Source organism: Nomascus leucogenys, chromosome 9 (genome assembly GCF_006542625.1).
Source record: "Nomascus leucogenys isolate Asia chromosome 9, Asia_NLE_v1, whole genome shotgun sequence".
Taxonomy (NCBI): domain Eukaryota; kingdom Metazoa; phylum Chordata; class Mammalia; order Primates; family Hylobatidae; genus Nomascus; species Nomascus leucogenys.
In genome coordinates this window covers 114,501,347-114,521,444 of record NC_044389.1, presented here as the reverse complement: position 1 = coordinate 114,521,444, position 20,098 = coordinate 114,501,347, and the positions used below count along the sequence as shown (strand labels likewise).

Sequence of the window (20,098 nt, the reverse complement as noted above, 5' to 3'; positions counted from 1 at the left end):
CTGCTCACTGATGACCAGAGCGACGGCCTGAAACATCAAAGCTGAAGGGTGTGTGCCACAGTCAGGGCTCCACACACCCCCATCCCAGGCCATCGCATACAGGTCCCCTCACCAGCACTGGGGTCTAATAGACCAGCTCCACGCTCACACTTACTGGGACACAACCACCTTTTCAGCCCTTCATGCGTCTGTACCCTACAGCAGTGTTCAAGGGAGGCTAATTTAAGAAAGGAATGTAATATGGACATCTGTGAACTCTTCCTCATATCCACTGAGTGGTCCTCCAGAAAGACAAAGATTAAAAAGAAAAAGAAGATTTAAGAATCAAACACAGGGCCGGGCACGGTGGCCCATGCCTGTAATCTCAGCACTTTGGGAGGCCAAGGCGGGCAGATCACTTGAGGCCAACAGTTTAAGACCAGCCAGACCAACACAGTAAAATCCCGTCTCTACTAAAAATACAAAAATCAGCCAGGCATGGTGGCACATGCCTGTAATCCCAGCTACTTGGGGGGCTGAGGCAGGACAGTTGCTTGAACCGGGAGGTAGAGGTTGCAGTGAGTGGAGGTTGCAGTGAGCCAAGATCGCACCACTGCACTCCAGCCTGGGCGACAGAGTGAGACTCCATCTCAAAAAAAAAACAAAAACAGGCCAGGCACGGTGGCTGATGCCTGTAATCCCAGCACTTTGGGAGGCCGAGGTGGGTGGATCATGATGTCACAAGATCAAGACCATCCTGGCTAACATAGTGAAACCTTGTCTCTAATAAAAATACAAAAAAATTAGCCGGGCGTGGTGGCGGGCACCTGTAGTCCCCAGCTACTGGGGAGGCTGAGGCAGAAGAATGGCATGAACCTGGGAGGCAGAGCTTGCAGTGAGCCGAGATCGCACCACTGCACTCCAGCCTGGGTGACAGAGTGAGACTCCATCTCAAAAAAAAACAAAAACAAAAAAACACAGAAGCCCGTGGAACAAGCCCTTGCCCCGCTCCATATCAGCTGTGCTGTGCCACCCAGGAGCATGCCAAGCTCCAAGAGTCGTCCACCTGCCTTGCATAAACAACGTCACTACTCGCATCACAGAGGCTGAGATTCCCTAACCCTCATTATGTCCGTGTCAGTCACAAGCAGGCACTGGGCCCCCCGCAATGCACAGGGAATCCCTCTGGCCATCCGATGACCATCCATTGATAAATAAAAAGCATTAATTCCAGCTGGGTTGCACAGCTGCACACATCAATACTTGTTACTGTTTACAAATGTTCCACTTGAGGGTGGAGTGAAGTTACAGAATTGGGAAGAACTTCACAGACGTACGAGGGGTGCATTTAAGGAAAAAGTGTATGGAAGAGGTGAGAAAATGGAATATCCTAACCTCTGTCTTTTCATCACCCTCTAAATCCTACAATTCCAGTTCTGTTCATTTTGCAGTGAAAAATAACAAATGATTCACACTCAGACACAAGGTGGCTTAGGAAGCTGTGGCTGTTTTAAAAAGATGAAACAATTTAGAAGATCAGGATTCCGTGAGCGTATTCCTTACTTAAAAAGAGAAGAGACTGGGAGTTACACATCAGCTTACCAAGGCTGTCCTGAAGTCCAGGAGCCCCTCAGGAGAAGAGAGAATGTGCACCTTCTGCAGACCAAGGCAGGTGGCCGGGCCCAAGAGTGGGGATGGGGAGGCTGCAGGAGGCTTGCAGAGGGAGCTGTCCCGCCAGCCTCTGGCAGAAACTCCTGACTAATTAAACCCTGACAGCAGCTCTGTTTAGTGAATTGTCTCCTGGTCACTAAGAAGAGTGAAGCTGTTGAAAGCCTACAGCCAACCCTCTGGATAATAGTTGAGATGTATTTTAGAGAAGGAAATGATCCCGTCACAATCCCAGACTTGCCCACAGCTGCAGGCGCATACTGAGAGTGCAGCTTCTTGCTCTGTCAGCAACACGGCCCACCGTAGAGCCACATGGGTTCTGCCCGATGCCCCCACTTCAGGGAGTCTGGGGCAGGTCCAGCTGAACCAGGCCACCTGGGGCGGGCAACCCCGCCCCTACTTCTCAAAAGTACATGCAGAGGCAGACAGAATGAAACACAGCCCCCAAGCCTCAGATATACAGTTTGGCACCGTCATCTGTGAAAAAAGAACAAAAGTCGCATGGGAAAGTGAGCATAAAAATGAAAAAATAACAGAATTACAGTGAAGATGGATGAGATGGGGAGGACTGTGAGGAAGCTGAGAAGGGGACTGAGGACCTGAAGAGGCACCTGAAGGCTGGACGTTCCCAACAAGACAAGAAAGATGCCTCCAGATGAGGTGGGACATCATCTCCATTATGGAAATAAAGAGGAAAAGCCTGAAAACGTCAGTTTCCTACCATGAAGCAAAAATCAAACTGGCCTCAGACTTCTCCTCTACAACAATGGATTCCAAAAGATGAGGACGTGGCATCCATGGGGTCTTGAGGGAGAGCTGGCACGAACATCCTGGAGCTGCCATCTCCAGAAGCAGCCGAAACAGCCTCAGATCCAGCAAAGTCTTGTCTTGAAAAATCTATCAGAGTACACCCCCTTATCAAAGTGGCACACAGCTGCAGGGGGTGTGATGTAAGGGGATTTAGAAATCCTTCTCCATGCAGACCCTAAACTTGGGAAGCCACTGGTCACACCCTGGGAGGACCTCAGCCAGCAAGAAGCCCGGTGCCTCCTCTCTGCTCCATCTCTAACGCCAAGAAACATTTTACTCATAAAATTATGTTATTTCCAATTTGTTAAGTTGTATATATTAAGTCCATAAAGAGACCAAGAAAATGTATAAAAACATTGATGACTTGATGGTGGTATTATAACTAATTTTTAAACAAAACATGTTGTCTAAATTTTCCAGAATGAAAAAATACTCTTTTTAACAAGAAAGGTGCTTTTAAAGTCACCATAAACAATTATATACCCATCCTATGAACGTGTTCTTAAAATAAAAAGTGAACAGCAAAAACAGAAGGAGTGCATGAATATATTGATAATGTTTACTCTGAATGGGGGGGGCTATTTTGCTTTCCATTTCCCTAGGTTTGACGTGTCACTTCTGTAATGTAATAATAGAGCAAACACAATAGTTCAGGAAACACTGCTGCCCACTGGGACATAAACCCCATCTCCTCCAAAATGCTGTGTCCCCCGACCTCTGATTTTATCTTTTAAATCAGCTAGGTTTTCTCCCCTAAAAAGAAGCATATTGTATCATTACTCTTTTAATTTAGGTGACTTAACAGGCACACAGACTTAAACACTTTCTGGAAAGGTGATGTGTAGAGTTTAACTAAGATTTGTTTTGTTCTGAGAAGAGCAGGGGCACGTTCCCAAGGTGAGGAGCCTCCAGGAAACACTGGCTGGGTCAGCTGGGCCCTCACCTGGAGAAACGAGCACTCGACGCCTCTACCCTCCACCCGGCCCCAGCAGGAATGTGGTGCAGAGCTGAAGACAGGCCCGTCTATAAAAACCCCAAGGGCTGTTTCCAGGAGCTACTCTCTGCCCCGTGCCCTCCGCACCCTGTCCCCCGTGCAGGTACTGGAGCTGTTGTCCAGCCTCCCCCAGGCTCTCCACACCCACACTCCATGCCTCCTTCCACCCCACACCTACCTGCACCACCCAACTCCCCACTGTCTCTTACTGACCACCCGCCTCGACTCCCCCATAGCCTGGAAACTGCAAAGCTGCCTGCCAGCAAGAGGGGACGGGCGGCGACCGCACCAGCCAGGTAGCACCTGCTCCCACTGGCCTGCAGGGTCACAGGGCCTGCCTCATGGAGCCGTCTTTAAGCACAAGTACAGCGAGAAATCAATGCAGCTTTAGTTTTACTTTGCTGTTAAATTAACTTTATAACACTTGGCTATAACATACATTAATTTTTATAGCAATTACTAAAATAACAACTCATAATGCATTCATTTACCATATTAAGCCAAGCAACTGAAAAACCAAACACTCAAGCAGAATTTTATAGGACTGTAGTAGTTTTTGTTAGGCTGTCAAATTATTTTAAGCTCAAAATTAAAGTAATTAAATCTGTGACTCTCAACTGGGGGAGGTGGGCACACACAGAGGGGGGAAGTTAAAATCCTTTTTTTTCTTCCAAACCTCACACAGACCGACTCGGTTGGTAATTTCCATTGCTAGAATTATGTCCTGTTCCTTAGGTTAAAAACAACTGCCTTCATACCTATTAAAAACAACGTTTCTTCCTTTCCTGAGTGAACGTGAAATGAGCCATGGTGGCAAGGTGGGCGAGACCGGAGGGAAACTGAGTCCACGTCCACATTTGACGGTGGGCGAGAACAGAGGGGAACTGAGTCCACGTCCACATTTGACGGCGGGAGAGAACAGAGGGGAACTGGGTCCACGTCCACATTTGACGGCGGGCGAGACCGGAGGGAAGCTGGGTCCACGTCCACATTTGACGGCGGGCGAGACCGGAGGGAAGCTGGGTCCACGTCCACATTTGACGGCGGGCGAGAACGGAGGGAAGCTGGGTCCACATCCACATTTGACGGCGGGCGAGAACGGAGGGAAGCTGGGTCCACGTCCACATTTGAAGGCGGGCGAGACCGGAGGGAAGCTGGGTCCACGTCCACATTTGACGGCGGGCGAGACCGGAGGGAAGCTGGGTCCACGTCCACATTTGACGGCGGGAGAGAATGGAGGGAAGCTGGGTCCATGTCCACATTTGACGGCGGGAGAGAATGGAGGGAAGCTGGGTCCACGTCCACATCTGACGGCGGGCGAGACCGGAGGGAAGCTGGGTCCACGTCCACATTTGACAGCGGGCGAGAACGGAGGGAAGCTGGGTCCACGTCCACATTTGACGGCGGGAGAGAACGGAGGGAAACTGAGTCCATGTCCGCATTCATGCAGGCGAGAACAGAGGGAAACTGAGTCCACATCCACATTTGACGGCGGGCGAGAACAGAGGGAAACTGAGTCCATGTCCACATTTGACGGTGAGCAAGAACAGAGGAAACTGAGTCCACGTCACATTGACAGTGGGCGGAACGGGGAGTCCAGGGGGGGGGGGGGGGAGGGGGGGGGAGGGGGGCACATTGGGCGGGGGGGGGAGTCCACGACGGGGGGAGACGGGGGTCCGACATTGACGGGGCGAGAACAGAGGGAAACTGAGTCCACGTCCACATTTGACGGTGGGAGAGAACAGAGGGAAACTGAGTCCATATCCACATTTGACGGCGGGCGAGAACACAGGGAAACTGGGTCCACGTCCACATTTGACGGTGAGCGAGAACAGAGGGAAACTGGGTCCACGTCCACATTTGACAGCGGGCGAGAACGGAGGGAAGCTGGGTCCACGTCCACATTTGACGGCGGGCGAGAACGGAGGGAAGCTGGGTCCACGTCCACATTTGACGGCGGGCGAGAACGGAGGGAAACTGAGTCCACGTCCACATTTGATGGTGGCTTTTAATGCAATGCAGGGTGTGTCCCCTTGACCTTCACGAATTTTCGGGTAGTAAGAAAGCAATTTTTCTTATTGGAAAGGAGAAAATGAAGTGACTGTAAAATAATATAATTTCCTTACAGCAAAACAACAGAGAACCAACTTTTCCTTTTTTCACATTACCCAATAATTCTAAGACTCAGGGTTTTGTCACGTTACAGCAAATCCCATTCATTAGGGGGAAGTCGGAAGTCAGAACAGTGTGTGCTATTCAAATTCTCAATGAATAATTAACTCAAATGTGTTCAGAGTGCTATAAAATGAAATTAATTTATTTTTAGTTTAACCCAAAATCCCCAATCACTTGCCAAATGATCCTCTATGTATCCTACATAAAGGATAGGCTCTTTCTGGCAGAAAACCATTGAAGTTTTTATTTGCAGTAAGAGAAGCATGCCTTCTTATTATCAAACAGGTGCATGGTCCCCTTGCGGGGGGGCGCCCGTCACCCGCGTCCCCGTGCGTCACGGCGTTGCCGCACACCATTAACACATCAAAATGGAAAAGGAAATGTAAGCAGTGTTTGCCGTCCAAAGTTCACATCAACAATTCCTTATTAGGAAGGCACTTCTGAGCCTTTCCTCCGGCATCTGGGAGCTGCCAGCAACCCAGTTCCAGGAGAGAAAATAGCTTGACACCTCCTGCAGCCCATGGAGTCCTCTTGTTGGGACAAGGACCCCCCAGGAGAGAGGAGCCCCCAGCAAAGTCAACACTGGAGGTCCTGGGGAGTGGGTGGTGCTTGGGTGGCCATGCGGGGAGGGCTGTTCCCTGTTCCCTTCCCCTCAGGAGACAGCTGGCCCGAGGTGACACAGCACCGGATGCGATTTCAGGGCCAGAGACCATGGTGCCCGGGGCTGTGGACCACGCCAGCCGACAGCCACTGCAAGCCCCAGACCGGGGCTGTGGATCACGCCAGCCCACGGCAGCCGCATGCCCCAGACCAACACGAGAAGAACGCAGGCTGACAACATCTTTGTCTATGGTAGGTGCCATGGTTATTGTTCCTAACAGAGTCCACAGCCACTTCTACTGGGTGCCCTCCACTCTTCCCCGGCCCCAGCTGGCCCCCCCTTGACAGCCATGTCCCCGAGAATGGGATGTAGAGCCAGGAGGGGCATGGGTCCATTCAGTTTGCAGAGGCTGCCAGGCAGCACCTTCCACCTGCCGAGGGCCGGAGGCGGGGAAGCCATTCCACAGCACATGAGCAGGCAAGGGGCCTCCCAGCCTTAGAGCCCAGATGGCTTCTGGCCAGGGTGCTCTGGGCTGACCCTCCTCATGCTCACTTCCCTGCATAATACAGTTTAAGTTGTTTTCTATAATTTGCAACCAGAATCCTGGCTGATCCACCACAGAACTCAGATGTCCTCAGTTCTGCCTCAGCCCCCACTTGTGAGAGGCCCGTGGCATAACACAAACTCCCCCCGGGATTCCTGGGCCTCACGGGGGAAGCCACGGGTGTGTCCATGCAGGACCTGGAGGCTGCACAGCTCTGGCTGTTTCTCTGCCAGAGCCTGGCACTGCCCTCTCTCCATCTCTCCTGGTGCCAGGGCTCAGGCCCCGGCCCCCGTTTCTGCAGAAGCCCCTTTCCATCCTAGCCCCTGCCACCCCTCCTGCTCTTGTCTCTCCCACACTTCCCAAACTCTCTCCTGGCCAGCTCTCGCCACACTCAGTCAGTGTCCACTGGGGGCCTCGGGGGCACCTCCACCTGCCCAGGTCTGGGACCACCATCCTCCACGCATATCTACAGACCCTGTCCTCACCTGCATCACACCAATGACGGCATCACGGTGTGAGTTCCGGTCACCAGTTGGCCTCCCCCACCAACGTGGACTCCTTACGAGCAGGACCACCAACGTGGATGCGATCCCATCAGGAACCACCTACTTTTGTGTCCCCAGCACCGTGCTCAGGTCCCAGGGAGGCCCCAGCAAACTATGGAACAACCAAACTAGTGACTGAATGAACAAGTATGTTAAGTTGTTAAGTAGAAAATAGCAGAAGACTTAGTAGAATGCATGAGTAACAATTACGATTGTATGAAAATCAGTATCCATGTGGAAGGTATTATGCAAAAAAAAGCTTCACTTTGTTTCAGTGCCTTTCCAATTAAATGTTGTTAAGCAGTATTTCCCCCAAAAGGTGCGTCTTTTATAAAACAAGAACACAAGGCTCTGAGGCCAACTTTGAACATGTATTCGAGTGAATTCACATTCCCCAAATTTTCCGTATCCCAAAATCTGGACTTTTGCTAAACGGTGTCCTTAGGACAGGAGTCTCTCCAAGGAAGTCGCCTGAGCTGAGAGGGGGCCTGGCATCGCCCGCCCAGGTTATCAGTCATCAGCAGCAGCAGCTGTGGCATGAGAGAGACGGTGTGGGGCGAAACCAACGGGGAAACCACAAAAGAAACCACCTGCTACTGGAAACGGCCTCGCTGTACTCAGGGAGTTGGTTCCAGGACCCCATGGACACCAAATCCAGGCACATTCAAGCCCCACAGGTGGGCCTGCCGAACCTGTGTGTACAAAGAGTCGGCCCTCCGACACGCGTTTCACATGGCAGCAACACTGTATTTTCTCCCTGAGTTTGGTTGGAAAAATCCACATATAAGTTGACCCGCAAAGCTCAAGCTTGTGTTGGACAAGAGTCAACTGTATGCAATTGACACTGATTCCTACCAACAATATCAAAATCCCAGCATGAGCAGCACGATAAACAGAATGAGCAAAATTCAAAAACTAAAGCGGCATTTTTCCTGCGACTTAGCGCACTGCGTATCCCCCACGGGAAAGACCACGCTGGCTGCTGACCAAACTCCACCGGCATCTTCCTCCGTCCTGAGGGCATCTTCCTCCATCGACAGCAGCCTGGGCTCACCTCCCAGCCCAAGCCTGAGAACTGAGTTCCAGTCCCAGGGTCAGGGAGGGGGAGCTCACTGTGCACCCTCCCAGCTCTCCTCCGCCCCTTCCCTCAGGCTGGCCCAAGAGCAGCCTGGACAGTCACCTGCTGGGGACACTGGGCTGCCCCTCCTCCGCCCACAGCCCCAGGCCACCTGTCTCATCCCTGACAGAGAAACGGAGCTGCAGTGGGAGGCGGGACACGCTGGGATCGAGCTGCAGTGGGAGGCGGGACACGCTGGGATCTACCCATGACCAGGCCGAGCTGCGCCAATCACTCAAGCTTCACTTTGATCACTTGCTCTACCCAATAAAACAGAATGAAATAACACCACGTCCTCCTTTCCACACACTCCCAAGCCTCCCATCCCGCTTCCTGGCGCTGACCCCATAAGAACACTTTGTGCCTCTTTCTAGGTATTTTCTATCCTCCTCAAGCACAGAACCACACTCAGAGTGATTTTTTTTTTTTTTTAAACAGAAATGGCACCAGGGCAGATGATGATTTTTTGTACCATTTCTTGACTTTCTTGGGCATTTTCCACACCAGGACAGATGGACCCTGCTCTCCCTCCCCGCCTACAGCTGCCTCGCAGCAGCCACACACCGAGCCGTAAACCCTCACAAGACTGTGGGCATCTCGAGGTGACCCACGTCCCCAAAGACCAAGGGGTCACAGCTTCACATTGTCCAACAACACTTCAGACGCGGCCTCGAGCCTGGGAGCCCTACTGGCCAGCCCAGACCAGCCCCAGAACAGAGGCGTGAGGGGTGACGTCTGTACTTCCTTTAAAAAAAGGCAGATATTCAGTGCCACATTTAAAATGGTCATGGCGGCCAGGCACAGTGGCTCATGCCTGTAATGCTAGCACTTTGGGAGGCCAAGGTGGGCAGATCACTCGAGGTCAGGAATTCGAGACCAGCCTGGCCAACATGGCGAGACCCTGTCTCTAATAAAAATACAAAATTAGCTGGGCATGGTGGCGGGTGCTGTAATTCCAGCTACTCAGGAGGCTGAGACACAAGAATTGCTTGAACCCTGGAAGTGGAGGTTGCAGTGAGCTGAGATCACACCACTGCACTCCAGCCTGGGTGACAGAGCGAGACTCTGTTTCAAAAATAAAAATAAAAAATAATAACAAAAAACAACACAGGCATTCCTAGTCCCTTGGAGCCGCGGCAACAAAGCTGGCAATATATTTTGGTTGTTTATAATCAATGTTTTACATGAGCTATGCTGCAAGTCTCAACCTTAATCCTGCTACAGTAATCATCCATTACAAATTAAAACAAGAGCCATAATTCTGTCTCGTACTAAAATATTCTAATTGAGACATGCTAACAGAATACATTTCTTTGGGTGAGAAAGTCTCCGCCAGGGTGGGGAACAGACGGCCCACCGATTGTGCTGTGGCCCTAACCTCCGAGGACTCAGGAATCACCCACAGCAAGGCTGGTGACTCAAAAAGAACACTAAATTGCTCTTTGACTTTAATTCTTAAACCTTGAGAAACCAAAGTTCTCTTTGTAACAGACTTGAGAAAGACGCTCAGAAGAGACGCACCAACTCTTACCTGGGAGAGACACCCTTGCTAATCGTGTCTGGATTAATGGATGCACTAAAAGCATCTCTTCCAACAGGGACACAGACTGCAAACAGGAACACCACGCATACCTTCCCCAAATTACCCAGTCCTGACCCATCCACCCCTCGGGAGGTCCCCAGCCAAGTCCAATAAGGAAATGACCCCACAGCAGATGCACGCGCCGGCAGTGAGGGCAGTGGCGTCAGGGAATTCCGCTCCATAAACCTTGGCAGCTCGCAGGGAGGTGCATCCTTATCAGAGGCTGCCGGAGATTTGCTGGTGGTGCTTTCATTCTTCACAGCTGCTATCTGATCTCATGCTAATCAGTGTTTTTCTGACAACAAAGTCAAGGTTTCTCTGAAGAGACTGCCAGATGAAAGAAAGGGAGAAAAGACAGAAAAGACAGAAGCCCGTTTCTGTACCCAGCTGGACAGGTGAAGTCATTTAGGTGCAGGATGATCTGGCCATTCCAAATATGCGTGGCTTTCCAATTTTGTTAAAATGAAACCCAGCCTTTGAAAAGGCCTGGACTTCCCACAATGCACAGTATTTATAGTGTGGAGGGCACTGTAGAGAAGTCATCAGTATATTCACAACAGCAAGATCCACGGAGGCTCTGCCATGTGCCAGGCCTGAGACAACTGTTTACAGAAAACATCTCATTTCATCCTACACAGAATACACAGACTGCTTCACAGAACACTCCCAAAGGGGACCATCACATGATCCCCAAGAAGTAATGAGCGCCTTAAAATTAAGAAAGCCAACTTCCTCCCCTCTTATCTCCCTGTCCTCATTTTCACAGAACCAAAGAAATATGAAGGACCAGTGACACCCCAGTGAAGAACGCCCTCCTGGTGGTTATACTCTGTAGTACGGAGAACAACACTGCTCTGTGCTGCACGAGGCTACCATTCTATACTACACTAGTACGATCGGTTTGTTCTATTCTATACTATTCCATTCTCTACGATACAATATCATACTGTTTCATTCTACACTATATGATACTGTACTATCTGTTCTATTCTATACTGTTTTCTTCTCTACTGAAAGGAGTAGCCAGCTTGCTTTAGGCAGACAGTAAGGGAAGGGTCCCAGAAAGCCTCCAGCCCATGTTTTGTGCAGATAGGGGAACTTGCATAGGGGGCTTGCCTAAACATGCTCACAGCGGACTAAGGGCCCCCATGCGTGTGGGGGAATGGGGTGGAGCCACCAGAAATTCGCTCCTTACACAAACAGGAAGCCTAGCCCCATCAGCTTCTATATAAAAGCCCTTGTAGTCAACTGGGAAGGGGGCAACCAGCAACCTGCTCTCAGGACCCCTCTTTTCACTGAGAGCTTTCCTTTTCACTTAATAAATTCTACTGCACTCACTCTTCAAAGTCCGCGTGCCTATTTCTTTCTGGTTGTGAGACAAGAACCCGGACCCAGCTGAGCTAAAGAGCAAAAATCCTGCATCAGTGCTACAGAACACCATCCTCTCTGTTCCGTGCTATGCGACTCTACTATTCCACACTATGCTATGTAATATCCACCATCCTCTCTGTTCCGTGCTATGCGACTCTACTATTCCACACTATGCTATGTAATATCCACCGTCCTCTCTGTTCCGTGCTATGCGACTCTACTATTCCACACTATGCTATGTAATATCCACCTCTCTCTGTTCCGTGCTATGCGACTCTACTATTCCACACTATGCTATGTAATATCCACCGTCCTCTCTGTTCCGTGCTATGCGACTCTACTATTCCACACTACGCTATGTAATATTAATGCCATGCTGTGTGTTCTAATCTAGACTACATTATTCTATGCCATACTACGTCTTTAGTTCAACTGTATACTCTACAATACTATCCCACTTGTTCTATTCTAGACCATGTAATACTATTTGTCCTGTTGTATACTATATGTTACACTGTTTTTTCTATTCTATGCTACCCTATATAGCACTATACTATTTGTCCTATTGTATACTATACTATATAACGTCACACTGTTTCTTCTACTCTATGCTACCCTATATAGCACTATACTATTTGTCCTATTGTATACTATACTATATAACGTCACACTGTTTCTTCTACTCTATGCTACCCTATATAGCACTATATTATTTGTCCTATTGTATACTACACTATATAACGTCACACTGTTTCTTCTATTCTATGCTACCCTATATAGCACTATACTATTTGTCCTATTGTATACTACACTATATAACGTCACACTGTTTCTTCTACTCTATGCTACCCTATATAACACTATACTATTTGTTCTATTCTGCACTGCTCTGTATAATTCTATCCTGTTTGTTCCATTCTATACAATATCATATATCGCTTCACCATGCCCCACTATACAAGAGTAGAGCCAGTTATACTTTCATAATCTCTTTTCCAAGCTCTTACCCAGTGCAGTATTCAAATGTGATGTTTTACTATGCCCCACATAAATGCACATTTCATGATCATTGATGCCGTTTCCTATGGTTATAGAATTCTGTCTCTATGATTCTATTGATACGGCTTCTTTGGGCTTCTCTGTAAGTCCTTTGCAGTGTCTGATTTCCTAGTGAAAAGATGAGTGAGGTCCCGATAAGATCCTACGAAACCAGCATCCACACAGGCTCACCTGTGTGCACACTGCTGGACTCCGTGTTGAAGGAGTGACAGGAAGACAGACAGCTGTCGGTGAATGGAAGGCAACAAGGACAGAGTAGATTCCAGAACTGAGACAGGTACCAGGGCTCTCACACAGCTGAGGGTCGCTCCCAATTCTAGCCTCTCACAGAAAGGCAGAGGTGACTTAGCACAAAGAGCATGGAACTTTGCTTTAATAAAGCAAATGCTTAACATCCACCGTGAGGAACTCAAGGAGAAATGGCAGTAGGCTCTACTAATAACTACTGCTTTAAAAAATGGAAGGGAGAGGGTACATTTTCACATGGGCCATGTGGAAAGTTGGCTGGACCTGCCCCTGGACCTGCCCCTGGACCTGCCCCTGGACCTGCCCCCTGGACCTGCCCCTGGACCTGTCCCTGGACCTGACGCTGGACCTGCCCCTGGACCTGCCCCTGGACCTGTCCCTGGACCTGATGCTGGACCTGCCCCTGGACCTGCCCCTGGACCTGCCCCTGGACCTGGACCCCTGGACCTGCCCCTGGACCTGACCCTGGACCTGCCCCTGGACCTGACCTGGACCTGACGCTGGACCTGACCCTGGACCTGACACTGGACCTGACCTGGACCTCTCCCTGGACCTGACGCTGGACCTGCCCCTGGACCTGCCCCTGGACCTGCCCCTGGACCTGCCCCTGGACCTGACACTGGACCTGACCTTGGACCTCTCCCTGGACCTGTCCCTGGACCTGCCCCTGGACCTGCCCCTGGACCTGCCCCTGGACCTGCCCCTGGACCTGACCCTGGACCTGACACTGGACCTGACCCTGGACCTGACGCTGGACCTGACCCTGGACCTGACACTGGACCTGACCTTGGACCTCTCCCTGGACCTGCCCCTGGACCTGCCCCTGGACCTGCCCCTGGACCTGACCCTGGACCTGACACTGGACCTGCCCCTGGACCTGACGCTGGACCTGACACTGGACCTGCCCCTGGACCTGACCCTGGACCTGACCCTGGACCTGACCCTGGACCTGACCCTGGACCTGCCCCTGGACCTGCCCCTGGACCTGCCCCTGGACCTGACCCTGGACCTGCCCCTGGACCTGACCCTGGACCTGCCCCTGGACCTGACCCTGGACCTGCCCCTGGACCTGACCACCTGGACCTGACCCCCTGGACCTGACCCTGGACCTGACCCTGGACCTGACGCTGGACCTGACCCTGGACCTGCCCCTGGACCTGACCCTGGACCTGCCCCTGGACCTGCCCCTGGACCTGCCCCTGGACCTGACCCTGGACCTGACCCTGGACCTGCCCTGGACCTGCCCTGGACCTGACCCTGGACCTGACCCTGGACCTGCCCTGGACCTGACCGCTGGACCTGACGCTGGACCTGACCCTGGACCTGCCCCTGGACCTGTCCCTGGACCTGACCCTGGACCTGACTGCTGGACCTGACCCTGGACCTGCCCCTGGACCTGCCCTGGACCTGACCCTGGACCTGACCCCTGGACCTGACGCTGGACCTGACCCTGGACCTGACCCTGGACCTGTCCCTGGACCTGCCCTGGACCTGACCGCCTGGACCTGCTGCCCTGGACCTGCCCCTGGACCTGACCCTGGACCTGACCCTGGACCTGCCTGGACCTGACCTGGACCTGTCCCTGGACCTGCCCCTGGACCTGCCCCTGGACCTGACGCTGGACCTGACCCTGGACCTGACCCTGGACCTGTCCCTGGACCTGCCCCTGGACCTGACGCTGGACCTGACGCTGGACCTGACCCTGGACCTGACGCTGGACCTGACCCTGGACCTGCCGCTGGGTCTGCTACTGGACTGCTAACAAATGCTGCAGATCTTTATGGAGAGAAAAGTACAATGCATCTGAGAGCAGCTGTCCCAGCTCTGGATGAAGCCGGCAGAACAAGGAAGCAGCAGAGATGCTGGCATCATTCAGTGGGCAGAGCCAGTGACCCTCCTCTAAGTCCAGAAAAGCTCCAACTGCATGTCTGCAACTAGAAATACCAATCATTAGCCAGACCTCCTGGCAAATATCACCACTGACCCACTGTAATTCTGTGTGGTGTATTATGTCCCATGAACAGGAAATCATTCTCAAAGCCTTTAACAAGGAAGTATTAACATGACTTTTAGTGCAATATAACTGCTTTGCACCCATTTAACATACACTTAACTCCAATGGTATGTGTAAATATATATTTTATAGAACATCAGGCATGTTTACCTAATGGCTCGAACCTTTACAATATCTCTCGCCCTGAGAGGACAGCGGAGGATCCCATGCAATCTCTCCAGGAACATGCCCCTCCCAGAGAGGACTCACAAATCAAATGTGCACATGCATTCATGCATGCACAGACACATATCTCACACACACACACGCACACGCACGCATACATGCAATACACACATTCACACATGCAGACACATTCGCATAATCACATTCATAATACCAACACGTAACACATACATGCATACACACAACACTCAAACACACGTGCATATACATACATGTTCATGCATATACATTCTGACACACATAAACATATGTAAATGCATACACATAACATGCACAAATATACATTTATAACTATACACACATGAGCATCCATGCATGCATTCTTGCATGTGTGCAATGTCATGCCTAAACATGTAACACATGCACACACATACATGCAACACAAATACACACGCACAGATATACACATGCATGCATGTGTACATTACACACAAAGGCACACACACATGCACAACACATATACATGCAATACACACTTTCATACACATAAATGCAAACACACATACATGTATACACCCCTCAAAGACCCCATTATTCAATTCTATACAAAGTGGTTTATCCCCCAATGTAACTTCCTGTAATTAATAAACTGTACTGCACATTTCTTGATTTCAAATACTGAGGTCTCACACACAGCACACATACACACATTCATACTCAAATCCATGTGAACATACAAATAGAAATAGGCACACGTGCCTGAAGACCCTCTTCTGTAAAGGTATTCTCAAACTTGAATTGAACGAATTCTGCTAATTATAGTCAGAGTCAGCAAAGATAGATATTTGACCTCAGAATGAATATACTCGTTCTTTTCGTTACCCCTGGCAACAGCAAGAATGTAAAACAGCGTTGTGTGATACGATGCCACTTATTCAATCCCACTTCCTGGGATCTGACCCACTTGTAAAAGCGTTTCTGTCTGAGTGATTTCCTTCTGACTAAAATCATGAGATAATTCCTTCCCTTCCTGCTTTCTCTTTCCCAGGCCTTTTCACTACCCTTTCATCATCTCGGAAACTAAATCATCGTTGTCAAAATGGAAGGCAAAGAAACAGCCTTAGGAGAGAATCCCTTAGCGGAACGGACCAGAGAGAGGAAAAAATATTCTTTTTGAAAATGTACAAAAGGAAAAGTCAAGAGGCCTAGGTTCCCTCTCACAACAGAAACAGACGTCGGCAGAGCAGGTCACTCAGCCCAGTTCAGCTCTGTGTATGAAACAGAGATTCTAGCCCTTGTCCCTGTTTCATGACGTTGCAGTGAAGGAAATGAAACAGACAAAGGGCACAGGCTGGAGAAAAGGATTTTAAAAGGATGACTTTTAAAATGTGCACCTGCTTTCAAGGGCACAATGAGGACATTTTCAAGCATATTAAAGGTGATTTATAAGAGACGGGTATAAAGACTCTACAAGGTCATTAGACTTTAGGCTTACAAAGAAAACAAATAACATTCCCCTAGCATCACGAGTCAGGTGTTCCACAAATACTAAGAATAGCCACCACAACAGGATCCACTATGAGGTGTCAAAACATAACCCATGAAGCGTGGCCGAGAGCTCCTATAACCTGATTTCTAGGAATCTAATTTTAAACATCCTCGCAGCTAGCACATCACAAAAATACAGAGCTCCAAGTGCCGTAACACAAGTGCTAACAACACCTAGCCAAAAATACACGAGGCATTTCAGGCAAAAATCCCAGAATCAGAAGAACACAAGTTTTGTAAGTCCTTCAAAAGCTGGTGCTGGTTGAGGCTCTTCTGCAGACTTCAACAAAAGACACGCTACAAATAGCCATTGACAGTAACCCTGAGTCAACACGCAGTGTTCGGAAAAGCACAAGGCCTGCTCCAGGCTTGAGGCCCCTGGGAACTTTCTCTGGACCGCATCGAGTGGATGACTTTGAGAACTCAGAATAACCAACAACCAGTCCATGAACGGAGAGAGAAGACTGCAGCCTCCCTGGGTACCTGGCTCCATGCCCGCCCCCTTTCTTCCACGTACCTTTGCCCTTTCTGGCTCCCTCCTCCACCTGGAGACGCTGTGGGTTCAGGCCCCTATCCAGCTGTGTCTTAGTCCACGGCTGGCTGCCCGTGTGAAGCTCCAGGCCTTGAAGAACCATCTCCACCTGCTCCCTGCACTTCTCACCCACTTCTGCCATGACCCCCAGGCTCTGGCTGATCTCAGGAATCAGGGCTGCCAGGCTCCCCTTGCAGGCTCCAGTTGGAGTCCCACCCCCTGGTTTTCAGCAACACTTGGGACTTCATCCTGGAAACTCGGCTCTGGGCTTTAGTGAACTGCACCATCCAGCTCTTCTCTGGACTCTAAGAAGGGCCTTTTCTGGGTCTTCCGACCCTTCCTCCATTTCCACATGTGGGCTTTCTTTTGGCCTCCTCTCTCCCGACATGCATGCCTCACACTCTGGTTCCTTGACCTGCACTTCTACGTAGGAGGCTCCCAAATCCACCCTGGTCCGGATTTTCCCCAAGCCTACTTCCGTATTTCCAAACTCGCAGCTTGCAGTGGTGTCTCTAAGTATCTGAGTCAGGTCCACACTTGCTTCTCCTCCTGATTTCCAGCAAAGCACAACGCCGATCTCGGGATGCAGACTCACAGCTTCATCTGCCTTCCTGCACCCCCTCTTCCCCTCCTGACCCAGGCAGTGAATCGCTCAGCTCACTGGCTGCCTTCTCTCCTCCTCTCGCCACAGCGAGTGCCCCGCAAGAGCCTGCCCTGTCCCCCGTGGCTCCACAGCATACCGCACATCAGAGGCACGATTCTCTCCGAAGCCCTCAGTGGCTCCCTAGTATCCGACAGGTAAGGACTTCCACATTCTGGCCCCAATCTAACTTTCTGGCCTCAGATATGCACATGCATATTTTATCTATACACAAAGAGTACAGGCCTCACACCTGCTCTCATTCCTGGGCTCCTAGCTCCTCCTGAAGGTGCTGTATGAGGTACCTATGCACTTTCCAAATGCTAAGTGAATACGCACTTGGAGAACACTTACTTGATAATTTTCTGGCATTGCCAGATAACGTGGACAAAGTGAGAACTACGCAGGTGTATGGATGCTGCCTTGCCCGGACCTCACTCACGCAGACACTCCTGGATGCTCAAGGTGACCAGCCCTATTGGCGCACAGGCAGGCACAGGCTGCACCCCCACAGCTGGGCCCTGCAAGCTGACGCTAATCATGAAGCAGCTGTGTTTGCTCCTAAATCTGTTTATGCCCGTGTACTTGTTACACATTACTTAAACCAATAAAATATGACTCCAAAGAGAGAGTAATTGATTGGATGAAAACTAAGTTGGATGCCTTTCAAAGACTTGATATAGGGGAATTTTTTTCTTTTTAAAATTGTTATCAAATTAGGTATGGGCAGAAAATATATACAATGTTTGAGGAAATAATTTTTAAAGGTTTCAAATCTAACTTATCTTATTTCTCTCGTGTTGCCTATTCTCTTCTAGAAGAACCAAAACTGTGGCAGTCCTGCGATGGCTGTGGTTGAGGAAAGGGGCCACACCCACAGCCAGCAGAACCACACTCAGCAGCAGCCTAGCCCCATGTGGAAGAGGCGTGAACACTCTCAGGAGAGGTGGATGTACACTAATGGTTCCCAGCTCCAACCTCTTTGATTAACAGAACATGGTGACTGGTTTTATCTGAATGTCAGACAAAAGGGTTTCTATGTCCAGGAAAGACTCTAAACACTCTGGACCCTGCTGGGGCAGATGGTGACCGTGACCCAGTGATACCACTCTCCAGTGGGCAGCCTGGTCTACAGAGGGGAGATCCCTGGGGCAGCCCTACCCCAGCATGGGTGAGTTTCTGTTGTAATTCTATGTCCAGTGTAAATAAACTGTGGAAAACTGGGAGATGGTACAAGAAGGCAAGGACACCAACTAAATGAATAGAAAGATCTACAAGGGACGGCTGAGATCGGCTGAAACAGGCTTGGGAAAGTAAAGGCCTGGCTGGAACTTTGTAACGGCTTTTGAGGCTCGGGAACAGGGACGGTAGCTGCCCCATCCATCCCAGGAGAGAACAGACGGAATCGGCTGGAAAGCACTTCCCTGACTAAAAGTGTCTTTAAAAAGGGAGATCTCAGAATTTCCCTTCATGGAACACAGCAGAAATTCCACAGCCCTGCATCCCAGGAAGCAGGGACAGGACAGCAGCTTCCAGCACACAGAAGCATTTAGAGGCATAAGCAGCTATGCAAAGATGGCAGGATCCGTACCTCAAAAAGGCTGAGATGTCTGAGAAATAAAGTTGTACGCGGATTTATGCCTGGGCAGGTTGAAATGCGTGTGCCACGACAGTTCCGGAAGCTTGTCTACTCGAAGGTCCACATTCAGGTATGTTTCACAGTCATCACAACTAGATTTTCAGAAATTTAAAACTCCTAATGAAGAAATGCAAACCTGCACGTCTCACGCTACCACCTAAAGCAGCGGTTCTCAAGCAGGGGCGATTCTGCTGGGAGGAGGGATGCTGATGGCACCAGAGGGTGGGAAGCAGGGGTCTGACGCTCAGCATCGCAGGCACCGAGGACGGCCTCCTCCCCACAAAGGCTCCTGTGGGCCAGAGCATCCGTAGTGCCAAGGGGAAAAGCCCGGACACAAAGGATCAAGTGTTTTCAACATAGCTCAGGGCATCTCCACAGAGAAACTCCCATCTGCCTTTTGTGCAAAGTCTGGGGCCTTGCAACCGATAAACCTTCACAAGGCACAACACGTGAACCTAACAATTCTATTTTGCTCCAGGAGAGAGAAAAGAAGGAATGGTTTGGGGAGATGCACCAAAATTCCGTGAGTTCTTGACTAAAAGTCACCAAGTCCGCTGTGTTCTGTTATCAGCAGTCCTGGGTAGGCCCAGACCCACCTCACCCTAGCGGGACCCAGGCAAGGCTTTAAACCTCAAATGTCCCTTTTCGTAACACTGGCTGTTTCATGTGGTTAATAAATCATCCAATAAAATGCAAGCGTAAGCCTAGTTATACACTTGACACATTAACACTATTGATCATTGTTATACGTCCGGGTTAATCAACTTTACAATGCTATGGAGAAATCATTGGTACTAAGAGTTCTAAGGATAATTTTTTAAAATTTATGTATCTCAATTTTTTATACTGTTACTTTTTACATTTAAAAA

General features: G+C 50.1%; 1 protein-coding gene across 1 annotated transcript; it reads left to right on the top strand.

Moving 5' to 3' along the window:
* The first annotated feature begins 5,520 nt into the window (after positions 1–5,520).
* On the top strand, positions 5,521–7,671 carry PRR26 (proline rich 26). The gene is made up of 3 exons (XM_012499595.2): positions 5,521–6,214; positions 6,327–6,478; positions 7,151–7,671. The coding sequence occupies exons 1-3, from the start codon at positions 6,147–6,149 to the stop codon at positions 7,453–7,455; spliced, it is 525 nt and encodes a 174-aa protein (XP_012355049.2). The 5' UTR covers positions 5,521–6,146; the 3' UTR covers positions 7,456–7,671.
* The last annotated feature ends 12,427 nt before the right edge of the window (positions 7,672–20,098 follow it).